Genomic DNA, 13439 nt, shown 5'->3' with positions numbered 1-13439 from the left:
TTTAAATTTGAGCAGTTTGCATTTTTATTATTATTTTTTTTTTTTTGGCGTTAGATTCTTTTCTGCCTCCCATTTCTCGCGAGAGTCTGGAAATTACGTTTGCGGAAGTTTACGTTCTGTTTTACCAAAACGTGCTGCTGCTGGGTAGCAGCCGGTAGCAGCTCGCTTGTTATGCTCATACCTAGCAATTTAACAGACGCTCGCAATGTATTCCGCCTTAATTAACGCAGTGTTATCCAGCTCGCCTGACTACGACCTTCTTTTTGAGTCTCTTTCCTGGCCGAGTGAGTCGTGGCCAGACACGGAGCGGGTGGAGGCGCTGACAGCTTTCATTGAGGGACTCAGACCGCTTTTGACCGAGCCGGACTCGACCTCGTTTCCAGATGCAAAGAGACGCTGTGTTTTAGATAAAGTTGAGTCGGTCCTTTGGACCAAGTGTCTGCCTTTCCTCTCCAGAATTTCGGCTGAAGCAGGTGAAGGTGTGCGGTGCAGGGAGAGCACAGCAGCTGCGTGCAGACTACTGAGTGTGAGTGTACCTCTCTGTAACGAGGCTGTGTGCAGGCGAGTCTGTCAGTCCATCCTGCCCTCACTCCATCTGTCAGAGGAAGAGCTGACCTCTCCGGGAAGACTCAGTGTGGAGGTTGCGAGTGAAGTGGTAGCTGCTCTTCTGCCGTTTCTGGCAGCAGATGAACAGCTCACACACACCACCGTGTCTTCTAGTCTCTCCTCCATCAGGACACTCCCTGATGCACTGGTCTCCAAGCCAGTCAGGGTCATCTTAAGTCTGCTGAACTGCCTCAACAGTGAGCGGTTAATAAGCATCCTCAAGCTCATCCTGGATGATCTATGCAGCTGGCACTCCACCGACCGCACTCCTGCGGTTACAGAGCGCACTCTGCTGTGTTTGACAGCCCTGTCAGACCACCTCCTTAAACCTCACCACCACCTCCCCTCTTCCTGCTGCTCTGACCCCGACCCTCGTCTGTCCCTTCAGTTCTGGAGGATGGTTCAGGATGGACTGATCCACAGAGACAGCGTGTCACGAAAGAGAGCACTGTTCCTGCTGAAAAGGTGTGCAGCCCTGTCTGAAGAGGATGGATTAGACTGTCCTCTTTCTGCAACAAGGGAAGGTATAAAAACACACACACACACACACACTGAAAGCAGACATTAGGCCAGTTTTAGGTTTACTGTTATTTTATGGCTTGTCAGACAACTTTTTTTTTCTAACCTGTTGCAGATGAGAACTTGTTTAAATGGGCTTTCAGCAAGAGCAAGCTGCTCAGAGAGTTCTGGGAGGATTACGTACTGGTGATGGAGACTCTGGAGGAAAACCAAGTAGGATATCCTGCACCAGTGTTTGACTGCTTTTTCCAAGGAGGGCATCTCGATACATCTGTTTTACTGTTCCTCCTCTCTTCTTCCTCTGCAGATTCACGTGGTCCGGCCAGTTTTAAACAGGATAGACACACTGATCCAAACAACAGCGAATGATGATCAAGGCAAGGAAAAAACATTACTTCCAGCTTATTAGGCCTCTGTGAATGAAATGGGCTGAACTGGTTATATCTTCTTTCAGAAGTACATAAGTCAAGTAGAAAATCCCTTAAATTCTTTGAAAAGTAAAGTAACTGTAAAGTAAGTGTGAAAGATCTCAGAGTGGTAGTTTGTTTCTAATGTTTCAGGTCAAGGACTCTTCCACCCCTCCTGGCTGCTGTGTGTGTACCAGCGCATGTTCCACAGTGAGAATAAATCCTTAATGCGAGAAGGAGTGTGTCATCTGCTCGAGCTCCGGGTTCTTCAGCAGCCGACTTTTGCTTTGGCCTTTTCTCAGGTAGACTTAATTTGTTCCTTGGCCCTTGATTGTTTTCATTCAGTACAAAGTTAAAAGCGTGCATTAAAGTTTCCTCTTCTGTTGCTTTGCTCTTAAGTTCATCATTGGCCCCTTTATGGATGTTCTCTCGGAAACGTCCCTCTTCCACAGGTGAGAATTTAACATTCATTAACAATAGGAAATAATAGTAATGCAGGGATTATTATGTTAAGTACTGCTTTGCACTAGCCTTAATTAACCCAGCTTCTTTCCACATATAGGTCAGTTGGTCAGAGTGTGGGAGACTGTCCCGAACTGGGGGTTAAACTCGAAGTCTTTCTGGCTACCTTCTTCAGTAGCCTGCCAACAGAGCATAGAGGTAAAGGGTCACAGAAGCCACAGCGAACACTTATGAACAAAGTCCTCTCACAGATCATGGTTAAATTGCTAAATCCACCTCTGACTACTGTGTTCACATTGTAGGTTGTGTCTTGCTTCAGCTGATTCAGCAGCTGGGCTCTAAACACTGGTGTGCAGTTCCCCTCCTCTTCCTCTGTCAGGCCCTGTCCAAACTTCCCCCAAGTCCACTGCTGGGGATCAGCGGGCTCACTGCTCTGAGGTAACTTACAGTGGTTACACTTAGACATACTCTGTCGAAGCTGGTGACACTTAATAAAGTGGTCATTGTGTGTCTTTTGTCTGTACAGGGACGTCCTGCGCTGCACCATGATCACTCATCAAGTCCTCTTAAGAGGAGCTGCCCAGTGCTTCCTGCTTAACAGTGCCCTCTCTCTCACAGTTGTGGTAAGACAGAAGACGACGCAAAATGCTGGACTCTTTATTAAGTACATCTTCCAAGTACTGAGTTGATCAAGCTTTTGTGCCTTCTACGACCAAAAAATCTGATATTTTGGTCTATATTGCCATGACAGCATCACATGGATGTGTTTACTTTAATTTACTCTTTTTATCGATCTCATCTACTAGATTTTCTGTAAGACTATAGCTTAAGCTATTCAGTCCAATAGCTGAGCTTTTTTGTTTTGTTTTTTTTTGTCAGAGTGAAGTTACCCTCGATGATGTTTTTAGCTTCCTGACGCATTTCCGTGCAGACGAGTCGCTGTGTAGAGAGACGCAGCTTTGGAAGCAGGTATGCTGTATCAACAATGGAACATGATTCAGATTGCAAACTGTGATTACCTAATCGTTATCCTACATGTTGGGGCATCACTGCAGCTGTGTGCTTGGCTGTTGGAAAATGAAGGCAGTTTCAAGCCCAGGATTACAGATGAAGATTGCACTGGTGCTTCAACGAGTAAGGAAACCGTAAGAGCTTATGTTCAAGGCGAAATAGTCTCCTATCTTCGAGTCCCAGCTAGCACAGGTGAGTCTGAAGTGATACAGTCGCTGTATCTGCTGGTTTGGTGTGTGTCTATTTTAAGGCTTTTTATCTTCTCCCCAGGTCAGACCGAGAGGTTACCTGACTCCAGAGAGGCCGATAAGTTGGCCAGAGCTATTCTGCTGTGTGTGGACATGGAGAGGGGTCAATCTGGGGCAGAGATCAGCAACACCCTGGAGTCGCTTTTATCACCACTGCTGGAGACCCTGAGCAGAGTCAGCACCAATATCTACTTGCCTCTGCGTAAGAGTGACAAGAGCCTGCAGCTGGTGCTCAGACTGTTCCAGCTCGGAGAAATCCCAAGGAGTCAACGGGACGGAGCGGAGCAAGGTTTGTAAGGATAGCGCTGAATTATTGTCTGAGCTGTTCCATCTGATTTTTTTTTTATTCACTGAACAAATCATTAAACCTGTCCTCCCAAATTATTATTTGGTGTTATATTGTATAACATACGTCCTTGTAAATGTCACTTTTACATCCGTTTATTTGATGGTGAGAGATCTGCATACTTAATCTTTTTCTTTCATCTATTGGTGACATTTATGATATCCCATTAAAGTGGGATGCAATGGGAAATGAGTTTGATATCACTGCCTTTGATTATTAAGCTGTTTTTCCCAGTACCTCTGCTACCTCTTTATTAGGAAACACTGGACATTTATATTGATTTATAGTTTGATTTTATCCCTTTATTTTTTGAGTATTTTGTCCAGAACCGTCGCTGTCATGTTCATTACATTCCACCTCTCTCTCTGTTTCACAGGGGACAGTGTGATGGTATCTGTTGACATGGTGATTTTAAGGCTTCTTGATCCCATCCAGGAGTTCATCTTTAGGCGGCTGTGTGGGGAATTGCAGGAGGTATTTAGCAAGTCAAGCAGGCTAGTCTCAGTCCAATTACACAGATGCCCCTGGTGGCCAACTCTGACGTCTGCACGTATGTTGTCTGTTTTTTTTTTTTAACAGGCGTTTGATATCGAGCGAGCAGAGCTCTATCTTTATGTCCTGAGGCAGCTGGTTGTCATGTGTCGCTCTATGCCACAATACCACAACAAGATTCCTCACAGTGGTTTCTCTAAACTGATAAAGTACGGCCTCACAGTGCTGCGAGAACCAGACCAGCAGGTACCAACCTAAACTTTAATGTCTCTCTCATTAGGCAGGATTTCAGTCACCATTTTGATTGTTTCACTGATTGTTGTTGCCAGGTCCCCTCTTTAGCATACCAGGTAACTAGAGCAGTTACTATGGCGTCGCTGGCCACGGTGTGTGGTGTTATGGAGCATGAAGTGATTGACAAGCAACCAGAGACAGTTTCTGCTCTGAAATCACTGAATGAATACTTCTACAGCCCAAAGCTGCCTTCCTCACACAGTCAGACATCTCTAGGAAATGTCAATCAACGTCTACTGAAACCAGAGACGATAGACTGGTTAGTGGAAGCTGTTTTTTTAAAAAAAAAATTTAACTAAAGTAACTAACTAAAGACTTTAATTCAGATAAATATAAGTTCTCGGCTCCCGTAATGAGCAATGGGCCTGTTTCTTCTTTTGGTAGTGATCTGGAAGTTCAAGATCTGCTACAGGACTGGGGACGCTTCTCTGCCAACTTTATGCGAGACCAGTGGATTTGTCTGAATTTCCTGATTAAGGCTTTTGGAATTCCTGAGTCTATAGAAGCAGCTGAGACTCTCAAGGCTGCTTTGAGTTGCAGTGTGGAGGCCCTGGCTCTCCTGCCCAGTGACTTGGTGCTCCCTGTATTCACCTTTATGGAGACAGTCCTGCCGCAAGTAAGGCTCATTTCATTTCAGTCATTTTTCTTCCAGTTTTTATGTGAATAATTTGTTGTAAACTAACTGCCAATGAAGCGATTTCCTCATGGTGCGTCTGTTGTGGTGACATTTGATTCCAGTTAGTGCGTGATGAAGAGGCCCTGTGTGTGGAGGCTGTGAGTCTGAGCTGGGAGCTGGTACAAGGCCTGAGCACTAATGCCAATGACTTCTGGCCGGCACTTAAAGGCTTCATCTCCACAGCTTTCCACCATAAACTGCTTCAACTGACACAAGCTCAGTCTCCGACCCTGGCGGCCACTTTGAAACAGGTGATTCACCTCACAGCAGGAAATGAAGCGAGACAGAAATTTGGACTTTGAAAATGTATTTTCAATAATGAAATATTAATATTTGTTGTGTCGGTGTTTGTTTTTAGATCGCCCGTGATCTGATGGAGTTGTCTCAGTCAAAGAGTGGAGTTTTTGGCGTACTGCTTCAACACTGCTGTCAGATGTGGCTGCCTGCAGGTGGAGGCAGCGGTGACCAGGCCGACACAGTGTTTTCTAGTATTTTCAACCACATCAGCATAATTACAGAAGCTTGTGTTTACGGTCCAGTGTTCAGGAGAGATCAACGGTAAGGCTTAGCAGCATTTTTCACATTTATTTAGTAGCTTCTTAGAGCTGTTTTAACTATTTAATCATGCTCTTTCCAAGACTCGTCCAGGATGTCCAAATATATGTGGAGCAACTTTGTGAAAAGTGTGCAGCTAATGTCGCAGTAGCGAGGTAAACAATTCAGTGAAAACTCACTTCTTATTGATATGATTTAAAATAGTGCCACTAGAGGTCTCTCTTGCTGTGTGGATGTTTCCACAGCTGAACAACTGTTTTTATTTTCCAGTGATAACAGAGATGATCAGTTGCCTCGCACATGTGTTCTGGCTTTTCTGTGCCACCTGGATTCTTCTAATCTCCAGCATCAAAGACTAATGGAGGAAGTAGCAATGGAGCTGTTGAAAAAGGTGTGTTTGGCCTTGTCAGGTTCACAGCAGTGTGTTTTTTTTTTTTTGTTTGTTTGTTTTTTTGTGGTGTGGTGGGACTCCAGGTCTACATGACTGCCAGCAATCAAACTTCCAAAGTGGATCGTTGTATGATGATAGGTTTTTTTTTACTCTTTATCCATCAGTTGTGACTGATTGGAGATCACAAATATATGCAAATTAATATATACAGGCATCAAATTGAAGTTTAACTCTTTCACAGCTTTCAAAGAAAATCAGAATGCAGAATTAGCCTTAGAGCTACCACGGCGAGGATTTGTTATCCGTCCATCCTTTCACAGTTCACAAGAATTATTAATCCACAGTTTTGGTCATAATTTTATCAAAGTTACACACAATGATCATCTCATAGATGTTCACCCAAATTCTGCTCAAGATCAAGGTGACACTTGTCGTTTTACGGGCAATAACCTGGGAATTGCGATAGATTGTGGACCATTAAATAAATGGCAAAGTAGCAGTTACAGCCACTTTGCATCCTTTTCCATGATTTTTGTTTCATTTCTACAGGATAATGATATATCAAGGTCAAAAGTGCGTTACTACAGCAACTCCCTGCAACATCGTGTTAAAAACCGAGTATGGCAAACACTGCTGCTGTTGCTGCCCAAACTCCAAGAGGTAAGATAGTCACACACTCACCTTAAATCTTCCAGGATCGACTGCTCCTCTCTGTGAGTGACTGCACTTTCATTTGCAGGAGTTTGTTGCCACTTTGTGGGGTCGTGTGTTTGAAGCGGGATTTTGCAGTAACCAGGCTTCTGTCAAGTACCTGATCGAATGGATGATGATTCTGATCCTTGTCCGATATCCACAACACACTGACAGCTTTTGGTCCTGCTTCAGCCTGGTGAGCTCCAGCTCTTTCAAACTCTGTAGAACTGGAGTGAATGGTTTTTCATTCTAAATTAAATTATAAACCACTTCCGGTGCTTGTTTCTGTGCAGGATCACGAAAAGACTAAGACGAGCGTCTGCACTTTCTTATCTGTTCTCGTACATTTCAGCGTCATCTTTCCTAATCTTAAAGAAAAGGTAGTATCTCTAATTATTTTTTCCCACCCAGACAGTATTTGTTTTTATTATCAACTCTTGAGTATTCACATTGTGTTTTTTCTTTTGTTTCTTAAGGCGGCGCAGTTGCGAAAAGCACTAGACGTCATCCTGCAGTCGTGTTTTAACCATAACTTCAGCGTGCGCCTGTATGCCTTACTGGCTCTGAAAAGGGTGTGGAGCCTGGCGGAAAACCATGTGGAAGAGGCAGATGGTTTAGGGGGGCTTTCCTCTGTGATCAAGGCCTGTCTGAACCAGGCTGAAGCCATGCAGAGCACTGGGTGAGAGCAGAGCGGTTCAAATGTTGGCAGGTTTTGTTCTTTGCATCAGGCTAATATGCTTTAGTACATATTTGCTGTGTCACATGTAGAAATGCCAACAAAAACTGGACGAGGATTCAGGAGCACTTCTTCTTTGGTGCCTTTCATCCAATCAGGGATTACAGTATTGAGGTACACTATTTTGCAATTAAATCCTGCTAAAATATAGTAACACAGTCTAACATGCTTGTTTTCTTTCTTATTTTGCTTTCCTAGACAATATTCTGTACGTTTCCCAGTCTTTCTGAGTTGGCTGATGATGAGTGGATACCACCCTGGAAATTTGAGAAACTCTCATATTTTTTAGAAGGTCCATTTTTGCCTTTGAGAAATCCTGCTCCTGATCTGAACCAGCTTCAACCTGGAGACTGGATCCAGCAAGACAGAAGTACAGTAGCAGCAGTAGTAGTAACACTCTTAAGCCCCAGTCAGTGATAAGGTTTCTCTTACTGACCGTCATGGCTTTATGTCTTCCAGGTGAGCGGGATAAGGAGGAACGCTGGGCTGAGGTGCAAAAGAAGATCACGCCCTGGAGACTGGGCATCCAGGAGCAGGAGCCTGAACTTCAGCTGGTTCCACCACAGAGGGCTGCTAGACTGGGAAAACTGCATGGTGCCTTGCTGGTTGTGGCCTCGCTTATCGACAAGCCCACCAATCTGGGAGGTCAGGAGCACCACACATCAATGTATTATTGTACATTTTTGGTTACTAGTACGGACTATGTTTAGGGAGCGAGTAAGAGTTGTTTTCTGCAGCTGCAATTTACAGATGGCCCCTGAACACCTCACATGTAGACAGTTGTAGAGATATATACACACAACATGTGCGTGTTGCTGCTAGTAAACACAAAGTGAGCTGTTAAATAATAAATAATTTAACCAACTTTTATTACTTTTATTGTTTATTTTGAGAGCACCACAATTTTACTGCAGTTTCCACAGATTGAGAACTTGAGGTCACGAGTAGCATGACTACAATTGACTCATATTGCCCTTATGTCCTAAATGCAGCCAATCAGGAGTTTCGAAACCACAACTGAAAACTCCTTTTAGCTAGATTATGAGAGCTGCTTTTCCAGAATGACTGGAAATGACTCTGCACTTCCCTGGATCTCTGCTCTCAGTTTTACCTTGTGTGGAAGCCCCTCCCCCTGCACAAACCCCTTACACAGTGTCAGTGTATTTCTGTTTTGTATCAATGATATAGAAGAACAGAGAAACACATCCATTTGAACCATCTTATCTGGTTTTACACGGTTTTGCACCTGCCTTCATCAAGCACATAATATATGTTCTCTGGAAGTGTACTCGAGTGCTGTTGTCTCAGGTGATAAGGCACGAACACAATGAGAATTTGTTTATAGAGGAAAAAGATTTTTTTAAGCCAATATTGATACTGTGTAATGCAAGAAAGACTGTTAGCCTGGTCCTTCTGTAAATGTTTTACTTTGAATCCCAGACTCAATTTGCATCTCTTTGTACACACAGTGGTGTTCTAGGAAACTCAAAACTGGAACAGTCTTTTTATTAACCTCCTGTGCTTTGGATGTCATGGAGCATTTTTATTTAAAAAAAAACCCCCACCCAAATCAAACACACTGTCTTTGTCGCTGCAGGTCTCTGCCGGACTTGTGAAATATTCAGTGCCAGCGCTCTGGTTCTGGATAGCCTCCGCCACGTGAATGACAAAAACTTCCAGTCCCTGAGCGTCTCAGCTGAGCTGTGGCTTCCTTTGTTAGAGGTGATGTGCAAAAAATAAACTTATTTTGACGATCAGAAGTGCACATGGTTAGATTAAGGTTAAAATAGATTGTCAGGATCTCACACACACACACAGAATATCCAGACAGCAGTAGAAATAATGCTGTTTATTCAGTTGATCAGTAGATGTGCATTATTCAGAGTTACAGTAGATCTGTATTTAAAGGCTCACGTGTCTAAAAGGTTCATTCTTTCTGTACTGTTTGGGAATTTTAATGATGGATGTACCATAACACTCTGAATATAGAGGCCTTTTAATACATGTATTTAATTTAAACAGTGGTTCACAAAACTCTGACAGCACTACTAAATAAAAGTAAAAATGTTTTTTATATTGAGTACAATAAAGAATGAGTAGTAACTTCTGGGCTCAGTGTAATAAAATGTGACTGACTGCGATGAAGCAGTGAGTCAGGTGATAAAGTGGTAAATGTTTTTGAAATATCCTGAAGAAACTGAACTCCAGGTTGCTTTTGATGGCAACCCAGCACAAAGTGTGACTAAAACACAGGGAACACTCTAAGGTAAAAACACTGTGTATACATGCAGACCATTTGTCATCATTAAGCTCTTTTTTGCCTTGTGATGGGTTTTGGTGGGTTTTTTAGTGCTTGCCATATATGTTAGAATTAGAATATATGATTGTATTATGCAGCAAAACTGGAGACTGTCACGGATAATTTGATACATCATTCCCTGGAGGAAACAATATTTGGACTTCTGCTGAAAATGAAAAATGCTCGATCATTCTCAACACGACTGCCTGTGATCTTTACTGTAGAACCTGTGAATATGTGCAAAAAAGTGATGTAAGTTCCTAATAGATCTTCTGGGCCAGCTCTGTAAATTGCACAAAGCTCCTCTCAGAGAGGATGCAGTATTGATCCTGCTGCTGGGATGATGTTCAAGTCATAGAAGCTCACATTCTAAACTGAGCTCAAGTCTTTTTAAGATTTGTATGCAAGTTGGCCCTCCAGACCAATTAACCTCTGGTATTAATGTAAAAGTGCTTTCAATTTAATTCCAGGCGAATGGTGCATTTCCTCAGGAAAACTAAATGGGTCTGAAACATCTTTTAATCCACTGTAAGGAGCAGAAAAATCTGCTGTTGATGTCACAGCATGAAAGTCTGTAGCAGAAGGGTGCTGAATTTACCGTCCTTATAAATATACAAGGACAGTTTATCACACCTTGATTGTTGGAATTGTTGTTTTAAAAGAATATTTGTGTAAACAATCTCTAAAATCTTACGCTGTTTCTGTCCTTTAGGTGAAGCCGATGGAGCTCACTGAATTCTTGCAGGTGAAGAAGAGTGAAGGTTACTGCATTGTGGGAGTGGAGCAAACAGCCAACAGTCACAGCCTCCAGGAGTACCAGTTCCCTGAAAAGACCCTGTTGCTTTTAGGGTACGGCAGCTTTTAATTTTGTCACAGTCCAAAAAGGCTCTGTGTGGTGTTTTTCCATCATTCAGTCCCCTAAACCCAACCAGCTGTGCCTAAACATACGCAGGCCTCAGTGTTCCCATGCCATTGTGACTGTCACATAGATAACGGTTAGCGCTGACGAGGCCATTTCATTTTATCTCGCCAGTTTAGTGTGCGTCCCTGTGGGGGATTGTGTACCTGTCTGGGCATGCTGAGATATAATTGGCTGTCCCCGAGAAGCAGAGGAAAAGCCATGAATTATACAGAACAGCAGAAGCAGTGCAATGACTGAGAAATGTCTTAATTTTGGCCCAAAATTTAATTATTCCTAGTCGGTGCGTGTATTATTTTTTTTTACAGTTTGTAGCAAACTGAGGCATTAGAAGCTTGCATGACAAGATTTTTTTAGCAGCCAGCCTCATTCTGTGCAGCTGCCCTGGCAGAGAGGGAGAGAGTAATAGTGCTGGCTTCTGTGTGGGTGTCTGGTTTTGTTCACACCGAACCCTTTAGGCGCTGAGGTGTAAGCAGCGCTGTTAGCTTAAGCACCCATGCGAGTGCTTTCACAGCTGCGCTCTCCTCAGCGCAGCATGGCCAAGCTGTAATTTCTCATCAGGTTGCTATTATGTCACCCACTTTCACAGCGAAGATAAATGTAGCTCATCAAATCACGCTTTCTTACTGTGCAGCACCCTCAGTAGAGACTGGGTCAAAGTCATTAAGTCTTTGTGTTTGCTTTGCTTGGCCTGTATTGCTGGAGCTCATGTGATTACAGTTTGAATTGGACTTGCACTCATTAGCTGTCTGTATTAAGAGCTTTTTCACTGATAATTGTAAAGACTTGAGAAAGTGAAGGCTGATCCTGGTAAGAGCTCTTAAATGAAATGATATGGGTAGCATCACAAAGCCACAGGAAAGTTTTTTAAAAAAAAAGCATCAGCTGCAGTAGACACTACCTTACATTTAATCATCAGTTGTTGTTATTAATCTCTGGTTCTTTGTCCCGTCGCTCTATCCTCACCCCCAAATGGTCATGACAGACAGCTGTCCCTCCCTGAGGCCATGCCCACACTAATAAGTTTTAGTTTTGGCCTTCAGTCCACACTGAGACGGCGTTTTCAGTCAAGGAAAACGCAGCGTTTTGAAAACGCTCTCCAAAGAGGATAGATTTGAAAATGCCGTTTTCGCGTCGCAGTGTGGACAGCCAACCCGGAGCCTTTTCGAAAACAGTCATGTGACCAATTAAACAAAGATAGTGGAGGGCATTATACAGCAGTTGTTTTGTTTGCTCTCAATTTTGACAGCCCTGTTAAGGATTAATATCAGTCTGTATATGCTCCAGATAGCTTTTCTTCAAATTGTTTAATTCTCAAGCAACAACTCCACCTCATTGTCAGTCCATTTAAAAAAACTCGGTGCTTTTCCTCAACATTTTGCCGCGACGTTTTAAAGAGCCGGAAAGTAAATAAACAGCAGACTAAATGAGGCAGGCCAAATCATCTTGCGTTTCACGCATGTGCAGTACTGGAACGTAAGCGTTTTCGGCCATTTCAATGTGGACGCACAACTCTGTGAAAACGACTGAAAACGATAGTCTAGACGCGGAGCGTTTTTAGACGAAAACGCCGTTTTCAAATCTATACAGGCTAGTGTGGACGTAGCCTGAACCTCTGGTTCTGCCAGAGGTGTCTTCCTTTAAAAAGTGAGTTTTTCCTTCCCGCTTCCGCTTCTCTATGAGTGCTAGCATCGACTGATTGTCAGGTTTTTCTTCTTGTTATTTTAGGGTCTTTAACTTACAATATAAAGCACCTTGAGGTGACTGTTGTTTTAATTTGGCGCTATATAAATAAAATTGAACTGAATAGTATACTCACTAGTTGCTGCACAGGATGATTTCACAGACGTTTTTGTGGAAAGGATGCGCAGCAACTGAGGTGTAATTTAGTTGTAAGATAGTAGCATATCCCAAATGCTCCACTTGCTGAAAATATAGTGAGTGGCCTTTCTCAAGAAGTTAATCTGGATTTGAGTAAAGATTTATGTGCTCTGCTTTTATGTGAATTGAATTAGAGACGATTCATCTGAATGAAATTAATTTTAATTTTTATTTGTTAGATATTTATGTATGCTTTGTTACATTCTTCACTCTTTTCCCCTCTTTATTTTTCTTCTTTTTAGCAATGAACGTGAAGGTATTCCTGCCAACTTACTCCAAATGTTGGACGTGTGCGTGGAGATCCCTCAACAAGGCATCATCCGCTCACTCAACGTGCACGTGAGCGCTGCCCTGTTAATCTGGGAATACACGCGACAACATCTCAGCTCTGGCTCAGCAGAGGTCGACTCGAAACGCAGCTGATGAAGACACCTGATGCTGACCTCCCTTGCCGATCTCCTGAGAAAAGTATTTCCTGGGGAGACTTTAAATGAAGGCGTAAAGCTTCTTCACATCATGACCTCAAGGGCTTTCTGTCGAGACAGCGTGGTCAGGAGCCATCGGCGCTGCTCTGAGGCCTTAATGAGAGTCATGAATAAAGATCAGCCCTGGCTATTATGTCTAAATGTTCCACTCTGCTTGCTGTCATATTAATGAAGACAATGTCTGTGTTAGAAGAGCCAAAGCATCAATGGAAAATTTCCCCTTTGGAGGCTGACTATGGAGCATTGGGACTGAATTATAATGACAGTATTCAGTGAGATGTACTTAATCTTTAAATACTGCTTGGATTTTTCTAAATGTATAAATAAACATGACTCTTGTTTTTTATGTTGACCTGTATTTAATGATTTGTGATTTTCTATAACAAATTCAGCACTGAAAGAGTTAAATAAGGTACAGC

At 42.9% G+C, this 13439-nt stretch overlaps 1 protein-coding gene across 1 annotated transcript; it reads left to right on the top strand.

Annotated features, from left to right (window-relative positions):
* Nucleotides 1-91: 91 nt before the first annotated feature.
* Nucleotides 92-13354, top strand: tarbp1 (TAR (HIV-1) RNA binding protein 1). Its single transcript, XM_085181740.1, has 29 exons — nucleotides 92-1130; nucleotides 1241-1338; nucleotides 1433-1502; nucleotides 1686-1834; nucleotides 1932-1984; nucleotides 2095-2192; nucleotides 2297-2432; nucleotides 2521-2617; nucleotides 2874-2963; nucleotides 3050-3197; nucleotides 3276-3542; nucleotides 3976-4073; nucleotides 4179-4337; nucleotides 4421-4644; nucleotides 4770-5001; nucleotides 5124-5312; nucleotides 5420-5619; nucleotides 5700-5771; nucleotides 5887-6007; nucleotides 6557-6667; nucleotides 6747-6896; nucleotides 6994-7080; nucleotides 7177-7379; nucleotides 7469-7550; nucleotides 7635-7806; nucleotides 7896-8081; nucleotides 9034-9158; nucleotides 10448-10584; nucleotides 12778-13354. The coding sequence occupies exons 1-29, from the start codon at nucleotides 206-208 to the stop codon at nucleotides 12956-12958; spliced, it is 4860 nt and encodes a 1619-aa protein (XP_085037866.1). The 5' UTR covers nucleotides 92-205; the 3' UTR covers nucleotides 12959-13354.
* Nucleotides 13355-13439: the final 85 nt, after the last annotated feature.

This window comes from Neolamprologus multifasciatus, chromosome 13, assembly GCF_963576455.1.
Source record: "Neolamprologus multifasciatus chromosome 13, fNeoMul1.2, whole genome shotgun sequence".
NCBI lineage: Eukaryota > Metazoa > Chordata > Actinopteri > Cichliformes > Cichlidae > Neolamprologus > Neolamprologus multifasciatus.
The sequence above is the reverse complement of the archived record's forward strand: the minus strand, read 5'-3'. Positions and strand labels throughout refer to the sequence as shown.